The 25,320-nt window shown below is 39.9% G+C and overlaps 2 protein-coding genes across 2 annotated transcripts in view; one reads left to right on the top strand and one right to left on the bottom strand.

Moving 5' to 3' along the window:
• The first annotated feature begins 3,023 nt into the window (after positions 1-3,023).
• The window catches only part of ctnna1 (catenin (cadherin-associated protein), alpha 1), a 46,273-nt gene continuing 23,976 nt past the window's right edge, over positions 3,024-25,320 (top strand). Inside the window, exons 1-8 of the mRNA XM_077577932.1 lie at positions 3,024-3,190; positions 4,486-4,600; positions 5,798-5,993; positions 10,923-11,089; positions 11,438-11,557; positions 11,991-12,260; positions 13,717-13,920; positions 25,154-25,234. Coding sequence (XP_077434058.1) covers positions 4,496-4,600; positions 5,798-5,993; positions 10,923-11,089; positions 11,438-11,557; positions 11,991-12,260; positions 13,717-13,920; positions 25,154-25,234 — 1,143 coding nt within the window. The 5' untranslated portion in view covers positions 3,024-3,190; positions 4,486-4,495. The remainder of the gene's footprint in view (positions 3,191-4,485; positions 4,601-5,797; positions 5,994-10,922; positions 11,090-11,437; positions 11,558-11,990; positions 12,261-13,716; positions 13,921-25,153; positions 25,235-25,320) is intronic.
• On the bottom strand, positions 17,690-22,741 carry lrrtm2 (leucine rich repeat transmembrane neuronal 2). Its single transcript, XM_077578884.1, has 2 exons — positions 22,090-22,741; positions 17,690-21,403 (listed from the first exon to the last, which is right to left on the bottom strand). Exons 1-2 carry the CDS (start codon positions 22,310-22,312, stop codon positions 19,770-19,772), a joined length of 1,857 nt encoding a protein of 618 aa, XP_077435010.1. The 5' UTR covers positions 22,313-22,741; the 3' UTR covers positions 17,690-19,769.

The following is a 25,320-nucleotide window of genomic DNA, read 5'->3' as shown; positions in this document are numbered from 1 at the left end:
GGTTAGAAATGAATAAAATAAACACACTCAGCTCATATTAGCTTGCCTTACCCCGTTGGCGTGTTTCTTTCTTTGGCGATAAGCCACATGCTGAGAAGCAAATACAGTAGTGCAACCAGCGTTGAGGCCAAACAACAAATTCAAGCAAGCTCCCGAGATATCACACTGGTAAGTAAAGCAGTGAATATTTAAAGAACCTACTTTTACACAGGCTGCAGTTTGAGGACCAATACTTGTTTACGTTTATTTTTAACACTCGTTTTTCTTTCTTGCAACCTGCCAGATTTGTTGTCATGTTTAGGAGTTGTCTTTTAAATATGATTCAAGGTGTTAAAGTAAGAGTTGTTGTGTGCAGCTTTGCTGTCTGTTGCAGTGAGAGGCTTTAGATGTGGTTGACTTTGATTTGGGACTGTACCTCAACTTTTAGGCGGAGCGGTAGAAGATTTTACATAATGATGCATCTTGTGTGTGTGTGTGTGTGGGAGGGGGGGGGGTCAGGCATTGTTGTTATTTGTGTTTTTAGATGAGACTGACACATTTCCTCTAGTGATGTAAGAGCAGTTTCCTTCTAAGTAAACCTGGCAACCCCAAAACCACTACCGTGCAGGTACAAGGTCATTTAAAGCGAAAATACATATCTAAATACATTTTCATATTAGCCCGCTGATTGTGAAGAAATACAATAAACCACAACTATTCATCATTTTCTAATTGTTTTGATCTCCCACATCTCTACACACTCATTTGCATGTGCTCAATTATACATGCAGTGTGTGACAAACATGTGCGCTTCCTCATAATTAGAAGGAATTATTTATATCATGCTGTGCTCTCCACCATTTGTTGAATCCAGCAGGTACAAAAAGATGACGTTCAAGGACACCCCGACTAGTCTGGCAGAGAGCTGTTACTCGGGCAAACATTTAAGCATACAATCGTCATTACGCTCCAATTATTGTGTCGTCATGTACGTCGTTCACAGAAATGTCCCAGTTTGCAGATAAGCAATATATATAGATTTTTTTTATGAATGCGTGTAATGCACATATTCTCTCCAGGACTAAAATTTTTGCTGCACCAGTGGTCTGTCTGAATTAACAATCCAGCCAACAAAATGTGTTTGAGTTGTATCATTTGCACAACAAACACATATTTGCATTTTGGCTTTTTGCTGTGATTGCCAATTGCTATGCCCGCTCATTGTTAAGCAATTTTCTCTCTCTCTACATGCGATTGAATTGGCTGAACGTTCACAATAATGAAAAGGTGGCAAAACAAGAAAAGGAAATCATGAGGTTTCAACAACTTGTTACAAACTTAGAAAGCAATGTGTGTGTGTGTGTGTGTGTGTGTGTGTGTGTGTGAGGGAGAGAGATGCAGGGGAATCCAGCCTCTTGAGATTGTCTATTTAAAGCTTTCACACTTCATCCATCCACTTCCACCACAATACATTTTAGAACACGTTTTATCCAAAGTCCTAGCGCTATCGGTCACAGTCGCAACAAATATAAAAGTGTCAGTCTATGAGCTCTGAAATCTGTGGTATTTATGACACTGAAAAAGAAAATGGGCTTTTTTGACCCCGATTAAATGAGTCAAATGGAAATGGGTTCCCACTTTTATACTATATTTAACTACAACCCCTTCGGCGTGTGTTCAGTTCAGAATTACACGAACAGAATGGTAAGTGTTTCAGTTAAGTCGGAAAATAATAAAAAAAGAAGCTGACAGGACCAAAAATCAAGATGGCTGCCTCTGGGAAAATGTCTGTTGCTTACCAGCTTTTATTCTTGAGGACAAGAAGTATCAGATTGTTCAAAAGAAATACATGCTATACTTTTACTATTTTTAGGCAGAAATGTGGAGTTCTACTAGAGATGAGCTAAGCATACATAACCAATGACATTAGAGTTGCCCATAGACAAGTCAAAAAAAGCTAAATTATCTCATTCCAGTCGTTCTTAGAGGATTCGGCTTCAGTATGCTCCGTGGTGAGAAGTAACAAATATTGTATTTCTTATACTTCATAAATTTTTCAGGTAGGCTATCTGTACCAAGGGCGAACGGCCAGTTTGGTTGCCCCCTAAGGAGCTTTTTCAGTTTATGCCCCCTCGATCACAAACAGATGTCCCTTTTACATGCGCATTCATCCACTATCGGCAAGGGATATGCTCCAAAATATTTTTGTCAATGGTCGGGATGGATTCCCGGGGCCGCAGCCACCTTGGCCCTGCCCTCTGCACGCCTCTGGTACATGTATTTATTTTTCTAATGACTTTTTACTTTACTATTTTTTAAACATGTCTGTGTCATCTACTCCTTACTTTTATAGTGGGCTTGTTACTTTTTTTCAACCTCCGCAGATCGATGATGGCTCATGGTAATAAAGATGAGATATAGGGGGAAAAAAGGAGAGAGAGAGAGAGAGAGAGAGAGAGAGAGAGAGAGAGAGAGAGAGAGAGAGAGAGAGAGAGAGAGAGAGAGAGAGAGAGAGAGAGAGAGAGAGAGAGAGCGCCTGCAAACTGCAGAATCAAATATGAGTAATATGTGACAGCTAAGCAAACAAATAAACAAACAAACTAGTGTAAACCAATGAACAGGAAGAAATGTTTTGAACTGGCTTTTTTCCCCCAACTCACATCAAATACAACACAAACAATTGAAGCACCGCATAAACACATAAATCAAAGTCATTAAAAAAACAACAACTTCAAAAGCATGAGCATTTTTCTGATCCATAAACCTTAAATATTTTTGCAAAGAGCTACATCTTCTTTCATGTTTTAAACTGACACAAATGTTGTTGTTTTTTCAATACTTGTATATCCGTTGTGTATTAACTTTAACTTCCTTGTTGAGGGACAATAACATAACAAGTTCCTCCCTAAACGCGCAGCTAATCTATCCTTTGTAATTTTAAAAGAAAACAAGTCCAAACGTATTTCGCAGGTTGGTCGACCCCGAGTGCAGGCCTGGGAAACATGGAAGCAATAATTAATCCATATATGGACAGGCACGGCTACTGCCACGCCCGAAACGAGTCGTCATTTGCGGGCCAGTTGGACGTTCCATGCTAGTCTGGCTGCCAGGAAGTTCAGGAACTCGGTCACCGCCCAATCCCCCCTCCGTCTCGACCATTGTTGGGAAACAAGTCTACGCCAGCGAAACCAGCTCTAACGAAACTTTCACGGTAACGTTTTGCCGAGAGTCTCTTTAAACTTCTACTTATTTGAGTGTTTTGAAGAGAAATTTCTTGTAAAGTGCGTCAGTAGAGTGGGGGAAAAAAAAGTATCACGTCCGCGAGGGCAGCGAAAAGGGAGGAAAAACTTCGAAGCGTTGTCATTCCTCCATCTTGAAACTTTCCGAACGAATTGTTATCAGTGAGTTAAAAGTCATTCTTGGAAGTCATTGGCGTCGCAAAGTTGAAGTTGAAAGGATGGAATGTGGACCGTTCGAGAGTACTTTGTAACAGTTTAGCTGGTATTTAGGTAGAAATCGTAGCGTTCGGAAGAACTCTTGCGTTGCGTTTGTTTGTCAACTAGCATTAGCTTTAGCAAGGTGTCGGCTTTTAGCAAAAGTACTGCTAGCAGGTAAGGTAAATGAGCAAGAATGACACATTAACATGTAATTCTTCAAACTACGATCTTGATCGCGTGACTTCCCCATTTTAAACCAATTGTAATGATTCAAAATGAGTGTCGTTTACTTAGATTTCAATTAACCGCAAAGGTGCAAGTTGAGCTAATTGTTAGCATTTTGCTGACAACAGTAGTAAACTAATCAGTATAATATATATAATATGTATTTTTTTAGCCGATGTGTAAGTTCAGCTGAACAGAAACATTGCTGGTGTTATTATTTAGGCCTAAAGGTAAAGTGTTTTTTTTTTTTTTTTATAAATCTCATCCGTGCATTTATTTGTATGTTGCTGAAAAGTCGATATCCTTGCAAAACTCTTTGGTGGGAACATGCTCATATCGTACTACCGCTAATACTAATACTACTATTGTACCGTAATGTAATTTGAAGTGTTTGAAATAAATAATAGTTTATATGTTTCAACTATCTATTATAGTAGTAGTATATGTGAAAATAAAGCAATATTTAAGCATGGAAATGAGATGAGATAAACAGGCCATTTTCAGATTTTTCAATGTTGCCATCCCCTCAAGCCATCTCATTTCAATTTTTATTAAGTTATCCACCAAAAGTGTAAGTTACAATCAAGCATAACTGCAGACAAATATAACAACCTTCTGGGCTTGTAGCAATGACATTGTTTTCAAGCTATAGGTGAGCAACTTTTATGTCCATGCTATTTTGCCCCAAGACTTCCCTGACTGTTCCGCGCCTCTTGTCCAGATACCAAATCGATGCAATAGCAGTAAAATCTCTTTCATCACTCAGTTTGTTTGTTGTTAAGAGAGGAGTATAAATTCTGTTTCATGTTGTGCTCTTTGATGTGACTTTTGTCTCCCATCTTAGACTTCCAGACATGACAAGCATCAACACTGCGAACATCAATTTCAAATGGGACCCGAAGAGTCTGGAGATCAGGACTCTGGCAGTGGAGAAGCTGCTCGAGCCCCTGGTCACACAGGTAATAATAGCGCCTGTGTGCAATCTTGCTTACCCCTTTGAAGTTAAAGGCAACATAGTTGAAAGTAATCTGAATGAATTACTAAATCAAGTGTTTTTGTTTTTTGTTTGTTTAACAATTTAAAACACTATGCCTCTGACATGCATTGTCAAATTACCCCTCAGGTATGGAATATCTCAATTTAGTCGCCCTATTTATTTATTTCAAAAAACAAAGCCGGTTTAGTGAGTGAGCATTCATCCCACACAATATACGGTGGATACAAAAGTCTACGCCCCCTGTTCATTTTTAAATCCTACCAGGAGGAATCCGCCCATTAATTCCACACACATTCAGAGTCACAGATGCTACAGTGTAGTCAGTGAAGATAGAGACCAAAATTGAGCAATATACCTTTATTGTTTTTTTAGAATTGCAAAATCAATTTATATCTGAAGTTTATCTAAAGTTTAGATGCTCTCCTCATTGGATTTGTTTTTTTTTTTGGGACATTTTTTAGTTACATCTTGCAGCACAAAAAATAGTCCGCACGGAGCCTCCACAGCATCTGAAGCATCACATTATTCAAAGGAATCAGTCAGGATAAGGTTACAAAAGAATTTCCAATGCAGTCATCAACAAGTGAAGAAAATATGGACCACAGTGACATTAACAAGAACGGAACATCCCAACAAGATTGATTTGAACAGTGGTGTGTAGTAACCCCCCCTTCCCAGTATATCCACTGTACTGCTGTACCAATGGCTAGCCGGACACTCAGTAGATTAACAACCAGTGGGCTAAATCTCTTGGCCGTCTCCTTCCGCCTCGCTCGACAACGAGTGCTTGTGCCAGCTGGCTGTGCGCTTCTGCTATGGGAAGCAGAGCTAGTGTGGAAAACAAGCGTGTGCCCCTTAGTTTAAAGACATTCAAAGCATTTGAAATGGCTGAGGCAGCAGTTACCTCAATGTGATGCATTGCCAAACAAGCATTTTAAGCAACTGTTGCATAATGGCAACGGGGGGAAAAAAGAATTCCTATTTGTATGCCCTTGGGTCATTTGCCTTCAGAGGTTGCATCAAATAATCTTGAGGTTTTGATCATGTTCATTGAAGACAAATTATGGTTTGAATACCTGTTACTGGAAGTACTCACAATCAAATCAGTTTGGAGAAACCATAACATTTCTTTTCTTACCCTGCTGTCTTCGTACCGTAGGTCACCACTCTGGTAAACTCGAGTAACAAAGGCCCCTCTAACAAGAAGAAGGGACGCTCCAAGAAGGCTCATGTCCTGGCAGCTTCAGTGGAGAACGCCACCCAGAACTTCCTGGAAAAAGGAGAGAAGATTGCAAAGGAGAGCCAATTCCTTAAGGATGAGCTGACTGCTGCGGTAGAAGATGTCCGCAAGCAAGGTATATACATGCGTTTCCTATGTGTATGCTCAATAAACCAGTCATGGGCACATGTGGAGTGACAACTGCACTGTTAACACCTTGGTCGACACTTGGCACAGTATTAATGTTCATATGACCTCAGTGTTTTGTAAAGAGAGGATGAACCTGATTCGGAGTTTCGGCTCACTACTCCAATAGCAGTTTAGTTAAGCAGCCATGTTTTTTTTTTTTGTGGCAAATGTGGATTGTGCCTATAAGCATATGTGTTGCAATCCGGTTGCCACAGAAATTCAATGCAAATTCAGAAAAAGTCCCATCTGAGTTATCCGTGTTGCAATTGGTGAGTCAGAAAAGGACGATGGCCACTGTTAAATATATTTGTGCAATATTAGTTTATAGTTATGAGGCCAATGTATTGGGAACGGCAAAATCTCTGACCATCTAGGATTGAACAAAATCAATCTAAAATTAAAACAAAATCAAACATCAAAAAGTCATTTGAGACCGTTGGCTGAATAGAAATCTTGTCCTGTGTGAATAACTTTTGGTGCGTTTTCTGCGACACGAGACTTGGACAAGTGTCTATCATATTTATTTATTTATTTATTTTTTTTAGCTTCGCGAGGTGAAAAACCTAAAGTAGGCGCATTGCTTGAGCTATGCACCGTGGGCAGAAATTCAGGTGGCCTGTACAAAAAGGCATCCTCCATTCACATAATTTCAAGATGGCAGCCCCCGACGACCTTAGCCGCTACGTAAAATTGGCCTGTATTGTCAAACTTTTCCTTGTATGGTTTTATTATTGAAACGAAAACATTGATAAAATGTTACTCTTCAGTTTACACTGGTGTTCTGTGGCCCGCCATCTTGGAATCATGTCATTAGGATGCGTTTTAAAGTAGCCACCTAAATTTATGCCTGAAGCAAATAGCTCATGAAGTGCACAGTTTTTGACCTCGTGAGGCAAAAAACTAACGACATGTTGGTAATCTTTCAGCCTTGTGAGGCAGGAAACCAACTGCGAATTACACACATCGGACTTGCTTGCTGAGCAAACGGTCTTGAATGACATTTTGCTCAGCAGATGGCTCAAGTGTGCGGGAGACTTTAGAGAAAAATAAGTTGTGGTAGATGTCTGTGTAGATGATGTTACGTTCTTCAAACCACAAACAAGATCCGATTGAATCAAAAGCACCCTGATTAGTTACTTATTTCAACTCAGTTTAATAGTCTTAGCAACTGAACAATTATACCCACCCCTATTAACAGGTAAACTATAGGTTTGCCATTAACGGTTCGTTGAGTGACTGATTGGTGATCCACAATACATGAACTTTTAAAACTAAAACTTTTACTTACCATTGATATGTAGAACAGCCATCTTAAAAATTGCGGTTAAGTATTGTAGAGTTGACTTGTTGGGCAAGTCAGAATGGGGTCGATTCCATGGAAGTCATACACCAACGTCGTTTCCGGTCACTGCTGCGACACACTGGCCGTGTCCCAACACTCGCACCCCCACCCCTGCTACTCCCCAACTGAAAGCGCGCACAACGCGCAGGGCATCTCAGCTCTCTGAAATGCTTCGGAGAACTGAGACAGACACACACACAGCGCTGGTGTCTCTTCCAATTTGAGTGTTGGCATTTCTGAGTACCTGATTTGCGACTTTTGACTTTCCTCAGTGAATTTGCCAAATGTCATTGTCGTGTTGCTCTACACGCACATGTACGGAGAGAGAGAGAGTGAGTCCTTAATTATAATGAATGGTGCAACTTCAAAGACAGAAGGTGTAATTTGGATAAATTAACTTATTTGTAAACCCCAAAAATACAAAAACACTAATAACCATATAGTGTAGTGGCCGACCAATGTAAAAAATGCTTGGTCCAGCAGGTAGAAAACATTTTTTTCCTCCCTGATGTGTCTATGGTGATTCACATTGTTAGCATTAAGCTAGGTAGCTTTCTCTTCTTTTTTCTTCTTCTTTTTTTTTCTTTCAATTATACAGTAAACTTTAACTTGGAGTGACAAGTAAACAGCATGTAGCTAGCACATTTTGCCTCTTACTTGGAGAACTGCTCACTATCTGCCAAACTGCACTCAGAATGTTCAAGGGCAAAATAATCGCTTCTAAAGTACCCGTTCAGGGGGGCGGGGAACGTATCCTTGCATTTTTGTTGACAGCAAGGTGTCACTGTTACCTCTTAACATTTACAGACATTTCATCCACTGCTATAAAATCTTAAAAACGCGTGGAGACTGTTTTCTGAAGGGGAACTAATAGTACAGTGTTTAGTATTGCTTTGTGAAGTACAAATTACAGTTCATGGAATTATTTAGGTTTTGTCCCTCTTTAAGTCCCTGCTTTCAAAATTGTGCTCTGTTTTTGGTGGGTGGTGTTACTGCACTGTCAGTCTGCCGGCCAAAGGATCCATCAGACCCGTGAGGATAAGCGGTACAGAGAATGGATGATTGGATCTGTCTTCTTGCTGGGTTTCTTTTAGCAGTTTTCAGCTGAACACAAGATGGAAGTCCCACCATATGAAAGTTGAGTCTTGTTACAGCACGTTCCAATTAACCCTGGTTCTGTTTTTTTGCATACTCCCAGACCATTTAGACATGAGTCCAACTGTTACCTCCATTTGAGGTGACAGCTGCGCTAGTGTGTCTTTGTCCCCTCAAGTTAGCCAGCAAGTTATACGTGCCCCTGTTTTAGCTATCCCCCCACAATACTTTGTTGGAGGTGGCTGACATGTGGCCAGTTAGCCTTTGTGACACACACTCCGCAGTGTTGTTACTGTAGTTGCAGTAAGCTGTCACACGGCTGGAATGCAACCACTCTGCTGGTGCCTCGTGCCGGCCGTCAGCTATGCTATGCTGCTCAGTGGAGCGTGACTGGACTGATAATGTGACCATTGAGAAAGCCGCCATCCCCTGGATTCATGTAACCTTTTCCACCCAGCTGTGACCTGCCAGCTGTTAGAATGTAAGAAACCATTGATGACATTATCAAGGATGGCTGTGCGCGTGTAATATGTGCTTGTTCCAGGGGCTTTATGTTTGTTTTCCAGAGATTTCAAGTTGAAATGGATGTTTTTTTTCCCACTAGATTTAATTTAAATTCGACTAAAGGTTAAGTAGCACTTTCCCTCCACGTTGAAGGCACCCCATAACTGCTTGCCATTCTGGTTCGTTAATATCCTTGTTCCATTTATCTTGCCCTTCGCTCCCTGTGATTCTTTCTTGCATTGCTGTTATTGTGGCCTACTGAGTGGTCTACTCGTACATTTTCATGGGCTGCAGGTGAGCATTATCAAAGCAGAGGTTTATGAAAGTACAACTTTATTGCCATCTTCGCCCTGAAAATAGCCTTATTGATTTGGTTCACAGGAGGGGATGATAGCCTAAAGCTGTGTTGTTGATTTATATGCGTACATAAAATGGTTCTCAGTTCAAAACAAGCCCATTGCCAAGTGAGCTAATGCACTTGGTTAGTCAATAAAAATGGCATTTCTCTCGTTGAATGTTTTTTTTTTTTCAATTAACTGTCTAGTTGTCTTACTTGTGGTTATTTAAGTCCTGCAAGTTTAAGTCTCATTGTAAAAGGGCACAATTCTTTAGTAATGCATTTTCCACTATCTTCCATTTTTTTAACTATTTTTTTTTATGATTCAATAAACTGGGGTGAGCAAAAAAACTGTTGTGGATTTGTCAAAATATTATTTAATTTGCCATTTATGACTAGTACTCAACTTTTACTTGAACACATTTTACCAAAAAAAAAGTCTGAATACAGAAAGTCTTCAGGTTAAGGCGGAGTTTCGTTCCTACACTGGCGATGTAACCCGAATTTCAACTTGAGTCATATTTCCCCGTTAAAGTCGATTTTTACATCTAAATACTTTGTACAGTAATTTAAACAAAAACATTTTTGCGCGACGAAGGGCATTATTTTGTGTTTCCGCATCGACATTCATTGCTGACAGACGACAAAGCGTAGCTAATGGAAACTTAAACACGGAAGTGTGACAAGCCGACCTGCCGATGGACGTTCGTTGCTGGAGGTTACAACAACACAACTATAAATAACTTTAAATTGGCGTGATTACTGTGAAATTATCGAGAGAGAAAAAAGGTGCTATGGACGAGGCACGGGCGCCGCGCCTGTAGGTAGTTCTGGAGTGATTTATTTGAAAAGGTTTCCTCTGAAATTATCACACATCTACTTTTTACAGTATTGTTAGCTTGAATTCTTAAATTGTGCCATTTGTGTGTGTGAACATTTTACCATCTGTATCTACTTTTGTAGAAGTATTATTTTTGTCCATTTAAATTATTTTTTTTTTTTATTGCTAGCAGTTTCTGAATTAATAATATAATGGATTTTAAGGTATTTTAGGCCCATACTGGTACATCCTTTGAGTTTACTCCATTAATGTAACCTATTGACAGATGTACTGATGTTCATAATGTGAGCCGACAAAGTCAATATGCGCTCAGTCAACCGTATATGCCAATGTAGGACAAATCATGGTGCTGGACAAACAAGATTGCAGGCCTTTTGTTGGGACTTTGACCTGCGTCGTGTTCTTGGAAATTGTATTAGAAATATCGAAAGAATGCTTTTATAAGATGAAATGTGTGGCGCTGTTTCTTGGTTGTGTGCATTTTAATTGCCTAATCACACAAACGCGTAACTGAAATACAAAAAAGGAAAACATACAATATGCTGACTCGATGTGAAAAGGTAAAAACAAACTTAGAAATGTATCTATGCTGTCAGTTACAAAGGCTGAATTTGCTTGATGATGTAGGTTGAATTCAATAACCATGTCAAGACGGTATGCATATATCAATGCCAAACATAAGCTTTTCAATTGCCAAGGCAGTTGTAATTAAAATGTTGCCAAAGTCGACATGCTCACAGATGTATTCCATTCCCAGGTGATTCAATGAGGCAGGCTTCTGGAGAATTTGCTGAAGACCCCTGCTCTTCTGTAAAGAGGGGCAATATGGTTCGTGCTGCCAGAGCCCTCTTGTCGGCTGTCACACATCTGTTGGTTCTGGCAGACATGTCCGACGTCTACAAACTTCTGCTCCAGCTTAAACTGGTGAGAAAGACTCCATGACATACATTTCCCTTTTGACCCATTATGGAGTGTGGAGTATGTTTGAAAGCAGATAAATGTAGGATATTAACGGATTAAAGTTTGGAGTGCTGAGAGATGAGGCCAGTTTGATGAAATGTAGAGTCAGCTAAAAATATCCCGATTTGTCAGATTGTACATTCTATTTTGGGCGTATCTGTAATGTGGACCTAAATGATCACTGCAGCTGAATATTTTTGAGTTGTCATTGATACTTTAAATGCAAATGAAAATGTATACATGTCGGAGCATTAAAACTATTAGTCTATTAGAACAGACAATTAATTGGAGCATTGTTTCTCTCAAATTCAGGTGGAGGACAGCCTCGTTAAAGTGCGGAATGCACCAACAGAACAGGAACTGGGGATCCAATATAAGGCCTTGAAGCCAGAGGTTGACAAGCTGAATATCATGGCAGCCAAGAGACAACAGGTACAGTACAGTCAGAAATTAGAATGTATACAGTACATTGCGTTTTTTTTGGGGGGTTATACTTCACTGTCATTGGATATGCAAGATGCACTTGTATTTTTGTGTCAGTTTTTTTTAAATGAAGTTGTAAAAAAAAAAAGCCTCAGTTGGAAGTGAGTCCTCGTGTAGGTTTTTTGTTCAATAAAACAATGCAATGCTCAAGTCTGAATAGGAAAACAATATATTACAAAGGCATCTTTTAATGGCCTGATTATGACTATGTTATTCTGCCAGGGACAGAAATAAATCTAGGTCACCCAGAACAAAGTCTGTCACAGTTAATGTAAGGGCATGACAGGCCTGTTTATGGTCTAATATTGTAAGTGCCTTACCAGTATATCCCATATAAGTACTTTTAACCCTGTCCCTTTTATGCCTTCTGCGTTTCATTTAGGAGTTAAAGGATGCCCAGCACAAGGACCAAATGGCTGCTGCCCGTGGTGTTCTTCAGAAGAACATCCCCATGCTGTACACGGCATCCCGTGCCTGCCTGCAGCATCCTGACGTCGCTGCCTACAAGGCCAACCGTGACCTGATCTACAAGCAACTGCAACATGCCGTTTCTGGCATCTCCAATGCTGCTCAGGCCACTGCCACAGAAGACTCTGCACTCAATCAACCGGCGGGTGGCGGAGAGCTGGCATATGCCCTCAACAATTTTGACGTGAGTACAAGTGGTTGCAGAATGACTTATTTACTGGGGTCCCATGATTTGTTTGTGGATTCAGCACATATGTTAGATTAGGGCGCTGCTGTGTTTGTATGTATCTGGCTGAATTGTAAACCAAAACCATAAAAAAAAAAATAGGATAGTTGTCAGAAATGAAATGTCTGAGTAGTGTGAAATAATCTGCAGTCACATCTAGTTTTATATTGTATGGCAGAAAACAGGTACTGAAGGCAAATAAAGTTTGTTTTAAGCTAAGTTTGACACATCATATTCATAATCGTCAATATGTTGACAATAAAAAAAAAAGTTAATAGCAGGATGGGACACTGAGCTAATCATCTTAATGTTGTGTGGGGTGATAAATGCACATAATGAAGCCATTATCAGACATGATTTTGATTACAAAATAATTTTTCATATTTATCCTGTTCAGATAATCATCACAGTCATCACAGAATTCTAAAAATACATTTTCATTTCAAGTTCCAAGCTCTTATCGTGTCATTTAGCTATTGAACCATTTAGCATAGCTGTGCAGTACTTGCTGTGTTTCTCTCAATGGGACATTGTTTACCTTCTTGATTGATGCCAACTGCGTTGCTGGCACTTGTATATCCATGGCTGTATGATACACTACTTCATTAATCACAGAATTTAGCAGGCGTCACAGTAGTGTTTATTGGAAAGTAATGATTACTATTGGTAGTAAAGAGTTATTTTTTTTTATTTGCAACAAAATTTCCAATATGGAGGATCCTTGTTTTTTTTTTTTTTTTAAAGCGTTTTTATAGAATACATTTTTTTGGGGATAATTTCTTTTTAGGCCAAAATTGTGTTCCAGTTTTCGTAAAATTGAAAATGGCCTGAATCATTCAGTATCGATCCTGATACTCAGTGTAGGGTGGGCCTTTTAGGCATGTACTTTTGTATATTATTTAATTATGTGATGATATCAGACAATTAATAATAATTAAGTAATATACAAAAGTAGATCTAGTATTGACTTGCGTCTGTGCATTTCTGTTTGTGGTTGTTCTCGTTCATCCAGGTAATTTCTTTCTCAGGACATTGAATTGATCGCAGCTGCACTGCTGTGCTTGTCACTTAAGTATATGTTTGCATTACTGTCTATGGTAACTGGTCAGGATGCGAGTTTCTTTTGAAGTCTTATCTCTCCCATGGTATGTGATGGGTCAAATTACTTAATATGGACGAGCATGGTAAAATTTAGTAGATGAGTCAGCCCCATATCACCAGCACTGCACCCCTCATTTATTTTTTGTCTCTGATGCACTTGTTGCCATGGCAATATGACACTGAAGCAGAGGAGGTCAGATTAGATGGAATGCAGGGGGCTGGATAGGGCTGTGATCGTGGGTGCTTAATGAACCACATTTCTGTCATCTGAATAATACACTGACATTTTTTTCTTCTTCTTTTCGTTTCTCAGAAACAAATCATTGTGGACCCCCTGGCGTTTAGTGAGGAGCGCTTTCGTCCATCCCTGGAGGAACGTCTTGAGAGCATCATCAGCGGTGCTGCCCTCATGGCTGATTCTTCATGCACTCGGGATGACCGCAGGGAGCGAATTGTGGCTGAATGCAATTCGGTGCGCCAGGCTCTTCAGGATCTGCTGTCTGAGTACATGGGCAATGTAAGTGCTTTTCATTCTTCTTAAGTTTTGTCACCACTATTAGACTCCAGACTATTCAATACACTAGGCAGCACTTGACTACCCACTTACTATTATTATTATTTTTAAATAAATCTTTTTTTAAAGTTCCTCTTGTAATGCTTGGTATTGATTGCATGAATTAGATTGAATTTATTTCAATTCATACACCCACCTCCCCGTTTTGGGTTTCTAATGCAACAAGTGAAAACCCTATGCAAGTTAAGAGTAGACATTTGAAATCCCCTTTAGCAACTTCTTGAATAATTCCAGAGGAAGGAATGATCTGCCTGTGCCTTTCTCACAAAACGCACCTAGGCAACTGCTGTGTCTGTATTGATGCAGCAGACGCAGCTTCCCACAATAACAATTATAGTCTGGCTGTGAATCTGAAATTCTGAATTGGCTTTTGGCTCCCTAATCTTTGTGCTTCTGTTCTTTGCAAACGCTGTATACATGAAATTTGCAGTAACTTGCATTTAATGTCAGCCTTTCAGTTGTAAGAGGTTGAGCCATTTAACAGTTCATAAAGCCTTTTCTCCTGTCGAGCACAGACTAAAGTAGTGGGACCTGAGACATTTCTTATACAGGAAGTGAAAATGTAACAAGATAAGGACCCTCCAAAATCCCCTTTGGTAGAAACAACAGCTTAAAAATAAACTCTTCTGAACTGGAAAGACTTAAGGTTTTTATGTGCATTCGTACCTTTTTTGGGGGGGGGTCGTAGAGATTCACTTATTTGTGAGGTCTTCAGTGCCACCCCACAGATAATTGATGGGGTTGATTTTTAAGGTTTTTTTTTTGCGGGCCAGTCAAGCCCGTTCCTTGCAAGTAAACGTAACGCAGGTAAACGTAGAATTGACATAGATGATGTGGCATGAGAAATTGAGGAGCACACTGAGTTGCTTTCATAAGTAGGGAAACCTTTACCGTCCTTAATGGAGTGAAGGCAGCGAACTTGCATGTCTGAATTTGAACGCTTGCCTCAAGCCACAATAATATGCTTTTCCATTCACCATTCGACATATCACTTTTTCCCCAATGACTGGTGATTGTTTAACATGAGAGGCCTAGCAAGCTACAGTGGCAATCATTTTCTGGCCGAAAGTAACCTGAATGCTGTTAGGACAAATCAAGCAACCTTTGTCTGGTGAGAAATTGTGTTTCAGTCGTGTCACCCCTATTTTTTTTTCACGTAACCTGTCAGAACACATGCCAACATAGATGAAATGTGGATTGGTTTGGAAATGTCCTGTTGTTGTGATTTATTGGATAATCTGTATTCTGTAAGATTCTTGGAGCTGTTTCAAACGGTGAACCAACACCCATTTATTGCGAGGGATATATTCCAGACCTTCTTGCAATAGGTTAAAATCTGATATGGAGAAATCCTATATATATATATATACATAAAAACATGTTTTATAGCTAATGCACATTAAACACATTTACGCTTGTGTAGAAGATTTAGCTGAATTGATGGCTATTTTAAATGATGTTTAGTAGAAGAGCAAGATTGAAGTCTCGACTCACCAACACCCCCCATCTACCTCAGACCACTAATAGAAAGAGGCAGTGTTGTCCTAGCAGTGCCACATATTATAACCTCAATTGTGAAATATTGTCAAGACAGTTGCATGGAATATGTTGAGCGTAATAGCTGCTAATCTTGTTCAACTTTTAATGCACAAGCTTGGTCGTGGTTTGACCCTCCTTATTGGTTCGTCTCGTGGCTTTTTCATCTATACATGTATATATGCATTCTGTAACATTTTTAATTGCTTTCTGGTGTTCAGCAAGCCTGATTTTGCATCAAAATTGTATTAATTGATTATAAATTAAATAGTGTCTGGATGGGTAGGTGCAAACCAGCGTGCAAAACGGTGACCTCGAACCGCAGTCAAAATGTCAGGCTGTGTTGAGCAACACATGTAGACAGAAAATAATGCAGTTTTATCCTATGTGAAATCAGCTAATCTAACTGCAGCTTTCTAAGGCTTCGTGTGCGTCCCCACGTCTGTATTGTACTGCCTCCTGCTGGCCAAGGCACTCACACTTGAGGACAGAATGCGGTGCGGAAATTGATTAATGGCATTCCCATAAATTTCAGTGAGGTAAATGGATTTGAGCCGGATACTCGGGGAATTGTGAGCAGGTGTGTTGTCATGGTAAAGTAGCTAGAGTTGTCCTGCCTCCTCTTCTCAACACACTGAACGAAGCAAACATCGAAAGTTGTCTTTGTAGACAATGCCAGTTTCGTTTGCTCATCTATGGTGGTGTTATGAGTTACCATTAAGGTTGTGGACTTGTGTTTATGAGTTTTGGTTAAATACACGTGTAAATAAAGACACGTTGTTTAGTGATTGGCAATAAACAGCACTCGGACTCTGTTGTTGGATTATTCAATATCAGCCAAACTGCTGCTTCTTCTAAAGGCAGTCCACTTATCAGTTGAGGCAGATCTTACATTTTGTGGGTATTGGTTTATAGGTTTGCCTGTGCTGATCTACCGATTAATGCAAAAATCCAGGTATTTCCAAAGGGTTCACATACTTTTTCATGCAACTGAAAATTTAATAGAAAAATTAGACAGCATTTTTTTAAATGTCGATAAACATAACCATAGGAGCGGTTTTCATTTCATTCCAATTGGCACAACTTCAAGGGCATTTGGAATTCAGTTTCTTTGAAACTTCCTGCTATTGAATGAAATGTAAATAGTCACCAGTGGTTAACAGAAAAATCAAGCTGAAAATGAAGAGCCCAATTCTCCTTCAGACTTTGCCTCAGTCAGTCTGTATGGCCAGGAGCTGACCGATAAGCGCTGCTGAGCTGGCGCATCTCTGGCCACCAGAGGAGAAAGTCATTGTGCAGTGCGAGCAGCAAGGAGTTCCTGCTGGCAGTTGGATGAACCACTATTTCTGCCAGGACCATCCTCCCAATCCTAATACTTTATGTAATCAGATGAATTTGTTGGGTTAATCACGTCTTCATTTTTTTCCCCCAAAGTATGAATTAAAAAATTGAGTGTATGCCTGTAATTGGAGATGGGCTTACAGCTACTGAACGTTTGCAAAAAAACAAACAAATGAGGTACTACTATTCAACAGTTTGCTAAAGCACTTTATCGCCGTTTGTTAATGCAACCAGATACCGTAATTACATGCACTGTTTGCTACTCAAATGCATTTTACTAAACGTGGTATGGGCCGAGGAGGAGACAATTTCAATAGGGATCCAGGATGTTAAAATCTAGACATCCACAGATGTCAGTGGACGTTGACTGTCACCCAAACACAGGTCCTCGGACTTGGCAGATGACTGGTAAAACTTAGTTCCTGTATATATGGTGGTAGGTTTGATTGGTTGGTTACATAAGGTGTTTTTCGGATCTTCCCATTAAGAGCTAGTTGCAATTCACAGGTGAAAGTGTTTTGAATGAAACTCAAATACAGTATACTACTTGTCTAAATGAGAATTGCAGGTGAGTTAATCCGTCTTTGGACGAGAGGCGGTGTACACCCTGGACACAGCCAATCCGTTGCAGTAGCACATATATTAGATATTTGTGCATTTTACAGTTAGAAATTAAAATTATTTTCCAGTCATCTTTGTTTGGTCTTCAGTATGCTGACACATCCATCAAGCCATATTGTGATGAACTAAAGTAAATTTTGAGCATTAATAAGGTACACTGTTATTTGAACCATTTTATTTAAAAAATATACTGTTATGTTTGGAGGATTTTTTTTTTATCATGATGGCACATCTTATGCACTATACAGATATGAAATTGTACATTTACAATACAAAATATGCAAAGCATTCATTTTGCACGAAAATGCTGGGTAAGAGAGGGAGGGGTCTGTTTCCTTGTTTTTTTTTCCTTTTATTTTTTTTCGGCAGGATAGGGAGCTAGAGGATGACAAGAGGAAACAAAAACATTTTACAAAGAGGCAAAGTGCAGAGGGATGCATATTTCTACAAATGCTGTGGCTTTTTCATAACATGGTACAACCATAGTTTTTAACAGTGAAATGTCAAATATCTGATCAAACTTTATTGGAATGCCATATATTCCTCACTTCTGCTGTACCATAAATGAATGTCTCTTTCTCCTGGATGGCACTTTCAAACATGCAAGACAGGTGAAAGTGTTTTTGTAATAGTGCTAAGCTGAAGGAAATCAAAAGTAGAAACACAGCAGACCTGCTTGATTTTGGAAATTAGTTTTTCCTTTGCGTTTAAATGGAACAATTTTTGATGTGCGTATAGAAACACATGAAAATGTGCTGCCACACCGACACAAACATTTATCTTAAGGTTTCAAATCAACTTGATAGGACCAAGCCACAAATGACACCTGCTGGCTCTCTCCAGTGTAACTTGAGTTTGTTTGGCTGTTTTGTGAATGAAATATTTTCACAAGATGACCAGATTTAGTGAAAATGTTGCAGCAAATTGCAGAGTTTTCAATGCAAACCAAATGTTGTAACTCAGTATTTATTTATTGTTTCACATATTTTAAAAGGTCAGAAATAGGCATATTAGTTTAAATAAGCAAATACTTTATCCCGAGTTGCTCCTTTCATGCTCAGCATCATATCCTCTGAGGTTCTCTCCTTCACCCTGCCCCCCATCACCAAACTGAGTACAAAGAAGTGCGGAGCTGCGGCAGCAGCTTTAGTCTGATGCTAATGCACATCCTCTCCCTCCTGCATACAAATGTCTCCTGACCCAGGCTTGCTGTTTGCTTATCACTTGATCTCCCATTTGTTGTCATGGTATTGTCCACGTTTTAGTTTGACACACCCCGGTAACTGTCAAAGTATGGAAATCTACAAATAGTCTGTCTCCGAATAAAAACTATTTAATAAAAATAATCACTTCAGCTTTCGTTTGACATAGAGATGGATTCAAAAAAGAACTATATTTGCGTCTCAACAAGCAGAATGTTGCCGGTTCACTGGTGTGGGTGACAGAATATTTGATTATTTTGCTTTGCCGTAATTGGTTTAATCTTGGGGCTGTCAGTCCTTATTAGTGTGTTGGCTGTAAAGAGCCTGGGGTACTGAAAGGTTTGATTTTTCACAATAAAATGGTCCCCTGTCTGGCATGTGCGCTGTTCATTAGCGTTTCCTTGCTAATCATCCACCTAGTGTGATAGCAAGATAGAAGTGCCTTTTGAGTGTGTCTGCGGTTACTGTATGTTATGTTCATATAAAATCAGCTTGTAGAAGGCGTTCAACTTTTTTTTTCCCGCTCTAGTATATCAACATGACTACAAACATGGAAAATTTAGAAATGGATGATTTGTCTATCGAATAGATTCCCCACAGGAATGGTGATTTGTCATTTGTGAATGCAAATGTCTCACACCTCCATAAGAATTACATTTATCCGATTTATAGTATAGAGTTTGTTTACAGTGCCTGTGGTGTGGATAATACTGTGATTTCAAATATATATATAAAAAAAAAGGTTGTAATGTTTTGCACTTAATGTAGTTTGCAGAGGGTCTTTGCTCTGTGCTGAGGAATATTGACATAAGAGACTAATTTCACAATTGACACTTTTCTTGTTCAAAATGATTGCCCCTGCCTTGTACGAACAACTTCCATTCATAGAAAAATAAAGGTATGCCTATCTCTACATCACCCAAACACTGTCATGTCTGTCATTGGATCAATAAGCATTTGCCATATTTTCTTAAAACCCAGAAAGTAGAAATTGTGTTGTTGTTTTTTAATACATGAATTGGAAAGCAAATCCAAAAATCAAACCCTGTATCATCAAATGGCAAACCATACGTCCTAGAAATAAATAAGAGTTCATACTTCACACTCTTTGTAAGGCAGTTGCTGACACTTGCACTGCCCATAGCCATTAATGATTACAAGTGCTCCTTCTTCGTGGCTGGGCTCGTATTCATTATAGGGCACCTGTGTAGCGAGATCTGCCATAGGCTGTCGCTGCTGGGTCCTCATCTGTCGACGGTTCTGAATAGCGGAACAGTGGCGTATCCGGCGCAGGGTGGGGGGGCAGCACTTCCGTGAGATATATACAACAAAAATGATGAAAAAGAATGAAAACAGAAGAGCCATAGTCCCCATGATAACCCTATGAGTCATAACGGTGTTGTCCATGATAGAGAAGTCATCTGTTACAGCTGCCTCTTCCAATGCAGTGGTGGTTGCTTGAGAAATGATAGGTGTTTGTGTTGTGGTTGTGAATGTGGAGCAGCTCCAATTATCCTCTGCATAGTCCTGCGTAGGGGTTGGCTGCATAATTCCAAAAAAGGAGCTTGTCATCTCTGCAGCTGTGGTAGCGTCTGTGGTTGTACTAGTGGTTTGAACAACTGGCGCCGAAAAATTCTGGCAAAGTTGGAATCCATACACTGCATCAAGTATTTCCTCACCTTGGGCATATTCAGGGCTATGGCAGAGAATGGAGTGCTCCCACCTTCCCTTGAAGGCGCTTAGCCAAGTGGCTAGAGAACAAATCCTTTTGGTACATTCCCACAGGTTGCTAGACAATCCAATAGTACTTAGAGACTGCCACATATCCGTGACTTGGGCATCCAGACTGCTTAATTTGTTGTTATCCAACAGCAAAATCTTGAGATTTGGCAGTGTTTGAAAGACATCAGGTGTCAAGACACGGATCTCATTTCCTGTAAGGTCCAGCTTCTCTAAAGTGGCCCAGGTCCACTCCATGCCGCATGTTATGTTGTTGATCTTATTCCACTGCAGATACAGAAACTGGAGACCCACGAGGCGTGGGAAATGGGCCAAGTTGATCTTTGTCAACTGATTGTGCTCCAAGTGGAGCTCTTTGAGTTTAATGAGGCCAGCAAAACCATTTCGTGCTAGACTCCGTAGACGGTTACTGCTCAGACCAAGGTATTCCAGGCTACGGCAGTCCCAGAATGCTCGAACAGGTGTGGTGCGAAGTAAATTGGAACGGAGGTGGAGAATTTGGAGCTTTCTTAATCCATGAAACAGTTCTGGTTCCAGCGCGGTCATCTGATTGAAGGACAGGTCTAAAATCTGCAGATTAATGAGGTGGATGAAGGTTGTATTGGGCAACTTGGTGATACGATTGGAGCTCAGGTTGAGGTCCTTCAGCTTGTAGAGCCCTTGGAAGGCATCTTCTTGAACGTTGGTAATCTGGTTGTGGTCTAGGTGTAACCAGGTGAGCTGACTAAAGCCGTAGAATTGATCAGGGCTGAGTTCAGTGATGCTGTTGTGCCGTAGTGAAAGCCCCAGGGCCCCTTTGTCCACGCCATCTGGGGGGGCCTGAAGTCCCTGGGTGTCGCAGTAGAACTGCAGGTCCTCACAGCGGCATTTTTGAGGGCAGGTTGTGCATGATGCAGAAGGCAGCAGGCACACAAGGAGCATGCTGATCATACACAGACAAAGAGCCGCTGGTGCAGGTCCCACCAATGGCCACCTTGAATGAAAACCTGAGTGGATTTGAAGATAAGAAAATGAGCGTGGGCGAAGGGGGAAGCTCTTCTAGCTAATTAGAATTGAGCAGTTTGACTGAATTTGTTTCTATCATAATTCTAAATAGTACACAATTTAACTTTTTTTTTTTAAACTAATAATTTCAATTCCACTCTTCGCAGCGTGCTAGATTCCTTCAATGGTTGGTGGTATGGTTTGATTAAAGCTTTTATATATATATATATATATATATATATATATATATGTGTGTTTAGAATATTTAAGGTATATCTTAGATAAGAAAGTCATATGTAACTACCCTGCATAAAGTTGTCCCTTAATACAGATCACGTGTTGTCAGGGGGACTGTAATTATAATGTATCATAACCAATTACGAGTGCCAGTAAACACAACCTCTGAAACATCCATTGAATTAACTCGTTTTGAAATGATTTAATGTGCAGTGTCAAGATTAACTGTTAACCTTGCGTCATGAAGGCTACACATTGTGTGGTGCAGTTGGATTATACAGTTGTTTATTAAATATATTGACAAATGTCTGTGTGTCTGTATACATGTCCGTCTATCGGTGGAGAATGGATGAGTAGATAAATGTTGCCACAGAGAATGCACTTATTTGCTTCTCATACTTGCCTTCCCTATTCATATTCAGATCTTACATATAAAAATAGGCAAACTTACCCATTCTTTTGTGCACATCGGAAGCTGCATTCAACTGTCCTTCTCTGCAGACTTTTTGAGCAACCACATGGAAGAAAAATCCAAAGGGAAATAACCTTTTTGGAAAAGCACAAAATGAACCAGTCTCTTTTGAAATGAAGCAATACTGAGCCCACGCAAAGGAGAGAAAATAGAAATTTCCATGTCCCAGGATGTTTATTCCAGTTTTTCTTTGCTGTCCCATAAAATCCAATAGTGGTTTAATTGTCGTCTTTATCCAACAAATCCTAGAAGTGTTGCTGATATATATATATTTTTTTAAGTTGAGCAGTTGCAGTCCCTGCAATTCTGGTTAAGGTTGTCGTCCTCCCTTTTTTTCTTTTTACCCTTTTCTTTCCCTTCCACTGCAATGATGTCTCATCAGCCGGTTGCTTCAAAATTAAGCCTTTCGCCTTTCATGGCTCAAGTCCTCCACCCCTAACTTGTTGATGGCATCCAAAGAATCTGCTTCTGACGCCGGCTAAGTCCCAACATTGCCTCCGCAGAACCGTGAGCAGAGCCCTCATCTGCTTGCTGAGACGCAAGAAGAGAGGGAAAAAAAGCCGAGCAGGGAGCCAGGGATGTTATTCTGTGCTTTTTGTTGCAGCCACTCACTGCTACAGAGTGGTGGCAGCCTGGCGTCGACCATCACTACACTTTCTCTCTCTCTTTTTCTCTCCCACTCACGCAGCAACTCTCTCGCTTGTTCTGTCTCTCTCACTTGCTCAGTCACTTGCTCCCTGCCTCATACCACTGCTTGTGTACCTCCAGTTTTCCACCCCCACTTCTTCCCACTGACTTGTCACGATCAGAATATTGATAACTTGGAGGTGTTGGGGTTGCCATGCTATTGAAATTAGTCACACCTGTAAAGTGACGCCTTGCTTTGTTGGTCTTGATGCACAGGTCTGAATACTCTTAAAAGCATAACATACTATTTAAAAAAATAAAAATAAAAAAAGGTCTGCATTTCCATGTCGCTAGAGGAGTGTATTAACAGAATGTCAAGCTTATGTCAAGATAATTTACCAGTGCATTATCTCACTGCAGTGTAGCTATGTTTAAGCCCCAGCATGAGGTGATAAAGAAAAAAAATTGTACAAATGTTGAACATGTCTTAGTCATTTTAAAACATAGAGTACTAGTCTCCGAACCACAAAGTGAGAACAAAATATGGTTTGCTGTTTATTAGGTAGATGCAATAAATGTATTTTTCACTTTTTCAAACATAATTTTATTGGTTTGGTTTTATTGAACATATAAACAAAGAAAACGCATTACAAATATGAAATATAAGTTGACGTAAAAAAAGAAAAACAAGAATAGGAAGAAAGAAAATAGTTCATATGTTCAAAACAACAATATATTGAATAAGGCTCAAATTTAAAAGACCATTTGTTTTTCTTTGGGGAGCAGTTTTGCTAATCAATTACTTCATTTGAGTAACAATTTTCACATTTTAATGAGCAAACACCCATTAATTGCAGGGACCTGAAGCAAGGCCTTGTAATACATGGCTGGCAAATCTTACTTTCTCTCATTAATGTATTTAGTGTTTCATTATCGTGAACTAGATTTCTATCTATCCAAGTTGCCAGAGAAAGCATTAAGAGAATGTCTGTAGAACATTCAAACTCAACACAGGAATGCCAAAGGGCGAGGTTCGAACCACAAAACCTCAGGTAATGAGATATCCACCAACTGTGATACCTCTGGAATATTGAATAGTAGGCTTGGGGGCCATGCTTTAAAAAAAATTTGGGGGGGGGGGGGGGGGAAGAACACGTACACTTTTCATGCAATTCAATTAATGTTTTTGTGGAAAATGAATGTTTTTTTTTTTTAACGTCTGTCCTTAAAAAGATTGATAGACTTACTTTGCAATCAGAAAAGCTGCCTCAGAGAAACTACTTCCAAAATATACACCTGAAGAAGTGCCTTTGAATCCTCTGGTGTGGAAATCAAATTTAGTTTAGGCACAAATGAAATGGGATTGCAAGAGTAAGGGGCAGAACAGACTAACGCCCAACCACAGAACTGCAACCGACGGAAAAAAAACAACAAAACAAAAATCAGGATTACTGCTATGGGAGATCTCGTGTCTCCAGTGGACCCCCGACACGCACTTGATGGGCAAAGAGTGTTCAGGTCCATGGTTGGTTCTGCATCAGATTTGCACATTGTGGGTGAAAACCCCAGAACCTAACTGGTTTCTTGTTGCCCTTCTGTGTCAATTGCATGTCCCTTTACACTAATGTTCTCTGCTTTGCTGTGGGAATCTGTTGGAGCCAACCAGTGTGTGTCTGTTAGAAAATTTTAAGTTCGGGTAACTTCCACTTGAGCGGTTTGCAGAATGAGGCTGAACATCTCTCTGCTCTGTGGGGAACAGTGGGTAGAGATTCACTACTGCTTAGCACTTAGTGTTCACCTTTTGCCAAAAAGAGTTGAAATGTTTCTATACATAATTTAAGCACTTTTATTAAGTTGTAGGTTTAAAAATATTGTCTGTACAATTGTCATGCATTTGTTTCAGCATTCATTGTTCAAGTGTAATCTCCTTTCTAATTTTATATAGGCATGTGGATGTTAGTGGTGAAACTATTAGCATATTCTGCTGGTTAATTTCAAATTAATTTGAGTGAGCCAATCAATGTATTAACCCCCCAATCTATCCTCTTTCTGCTGGGACAGCCAGCTAATAATATTTGCACAACATAGCCAAACAGGTATCTTGTCCTCGTTGTCGTGCGCGTTTCTCCAGCACACCTGCTACCCCAATAAGCATGAGCGAGACAGGAAATCGATAGATGGATGCAAATGATCACGTACCTCCTCCTCGTGTGCAGTAGAATGATTCCCTGCTTGCCTTCAACTTTCAAAGTGTGGGCAAAAAAAAACGACAAAATTCTCCCTCAGTTACCAAATCTGCAAATATAGATGCAGAAAATCATTCAAATTAAGATAATTGGTTAATTCCATTCAGCACATTATATCACAAAACAGTCAATTCAATACCATCTATGATCCTCTCATGTTTTCTTCACAGGCTGGCAGAAAGGACAGGAGTGATGCTCTGAACACAGCCATCGACAGGATGACAAAGAAAACCAGAGACCTCCGCAGACAGGTGCGTTTTATTTTGTATTTTTTTATCAATTCCCCCTTGTGGCTTTTGAACTGTCATTTTCCAACCTCTCCCCTTTTAGAATAGCC

Source organism: Vanacampus margaritifer, chromosome 10 (genome assembly GCF_051991255.1).
Source record: "Vanacampus margaritifer isolate UIUO_Vmar chromosome 10, RoL_Vmar_1.0, whole genome shotgun sequence".
In the NCBI taxonomy this organism is placed as follows: domain Eukaryota; kingdom Metazoa; phylum Chordata; class Actinopteri; order Syngnathiformes; family Syngnathidae; genus Vanacampus; species Vanacampus margaritifer.
Note: the sequence above shows the minus strand (reverse complement) of the source record. Positions and strands in the feature narration are given on the sequence as shown.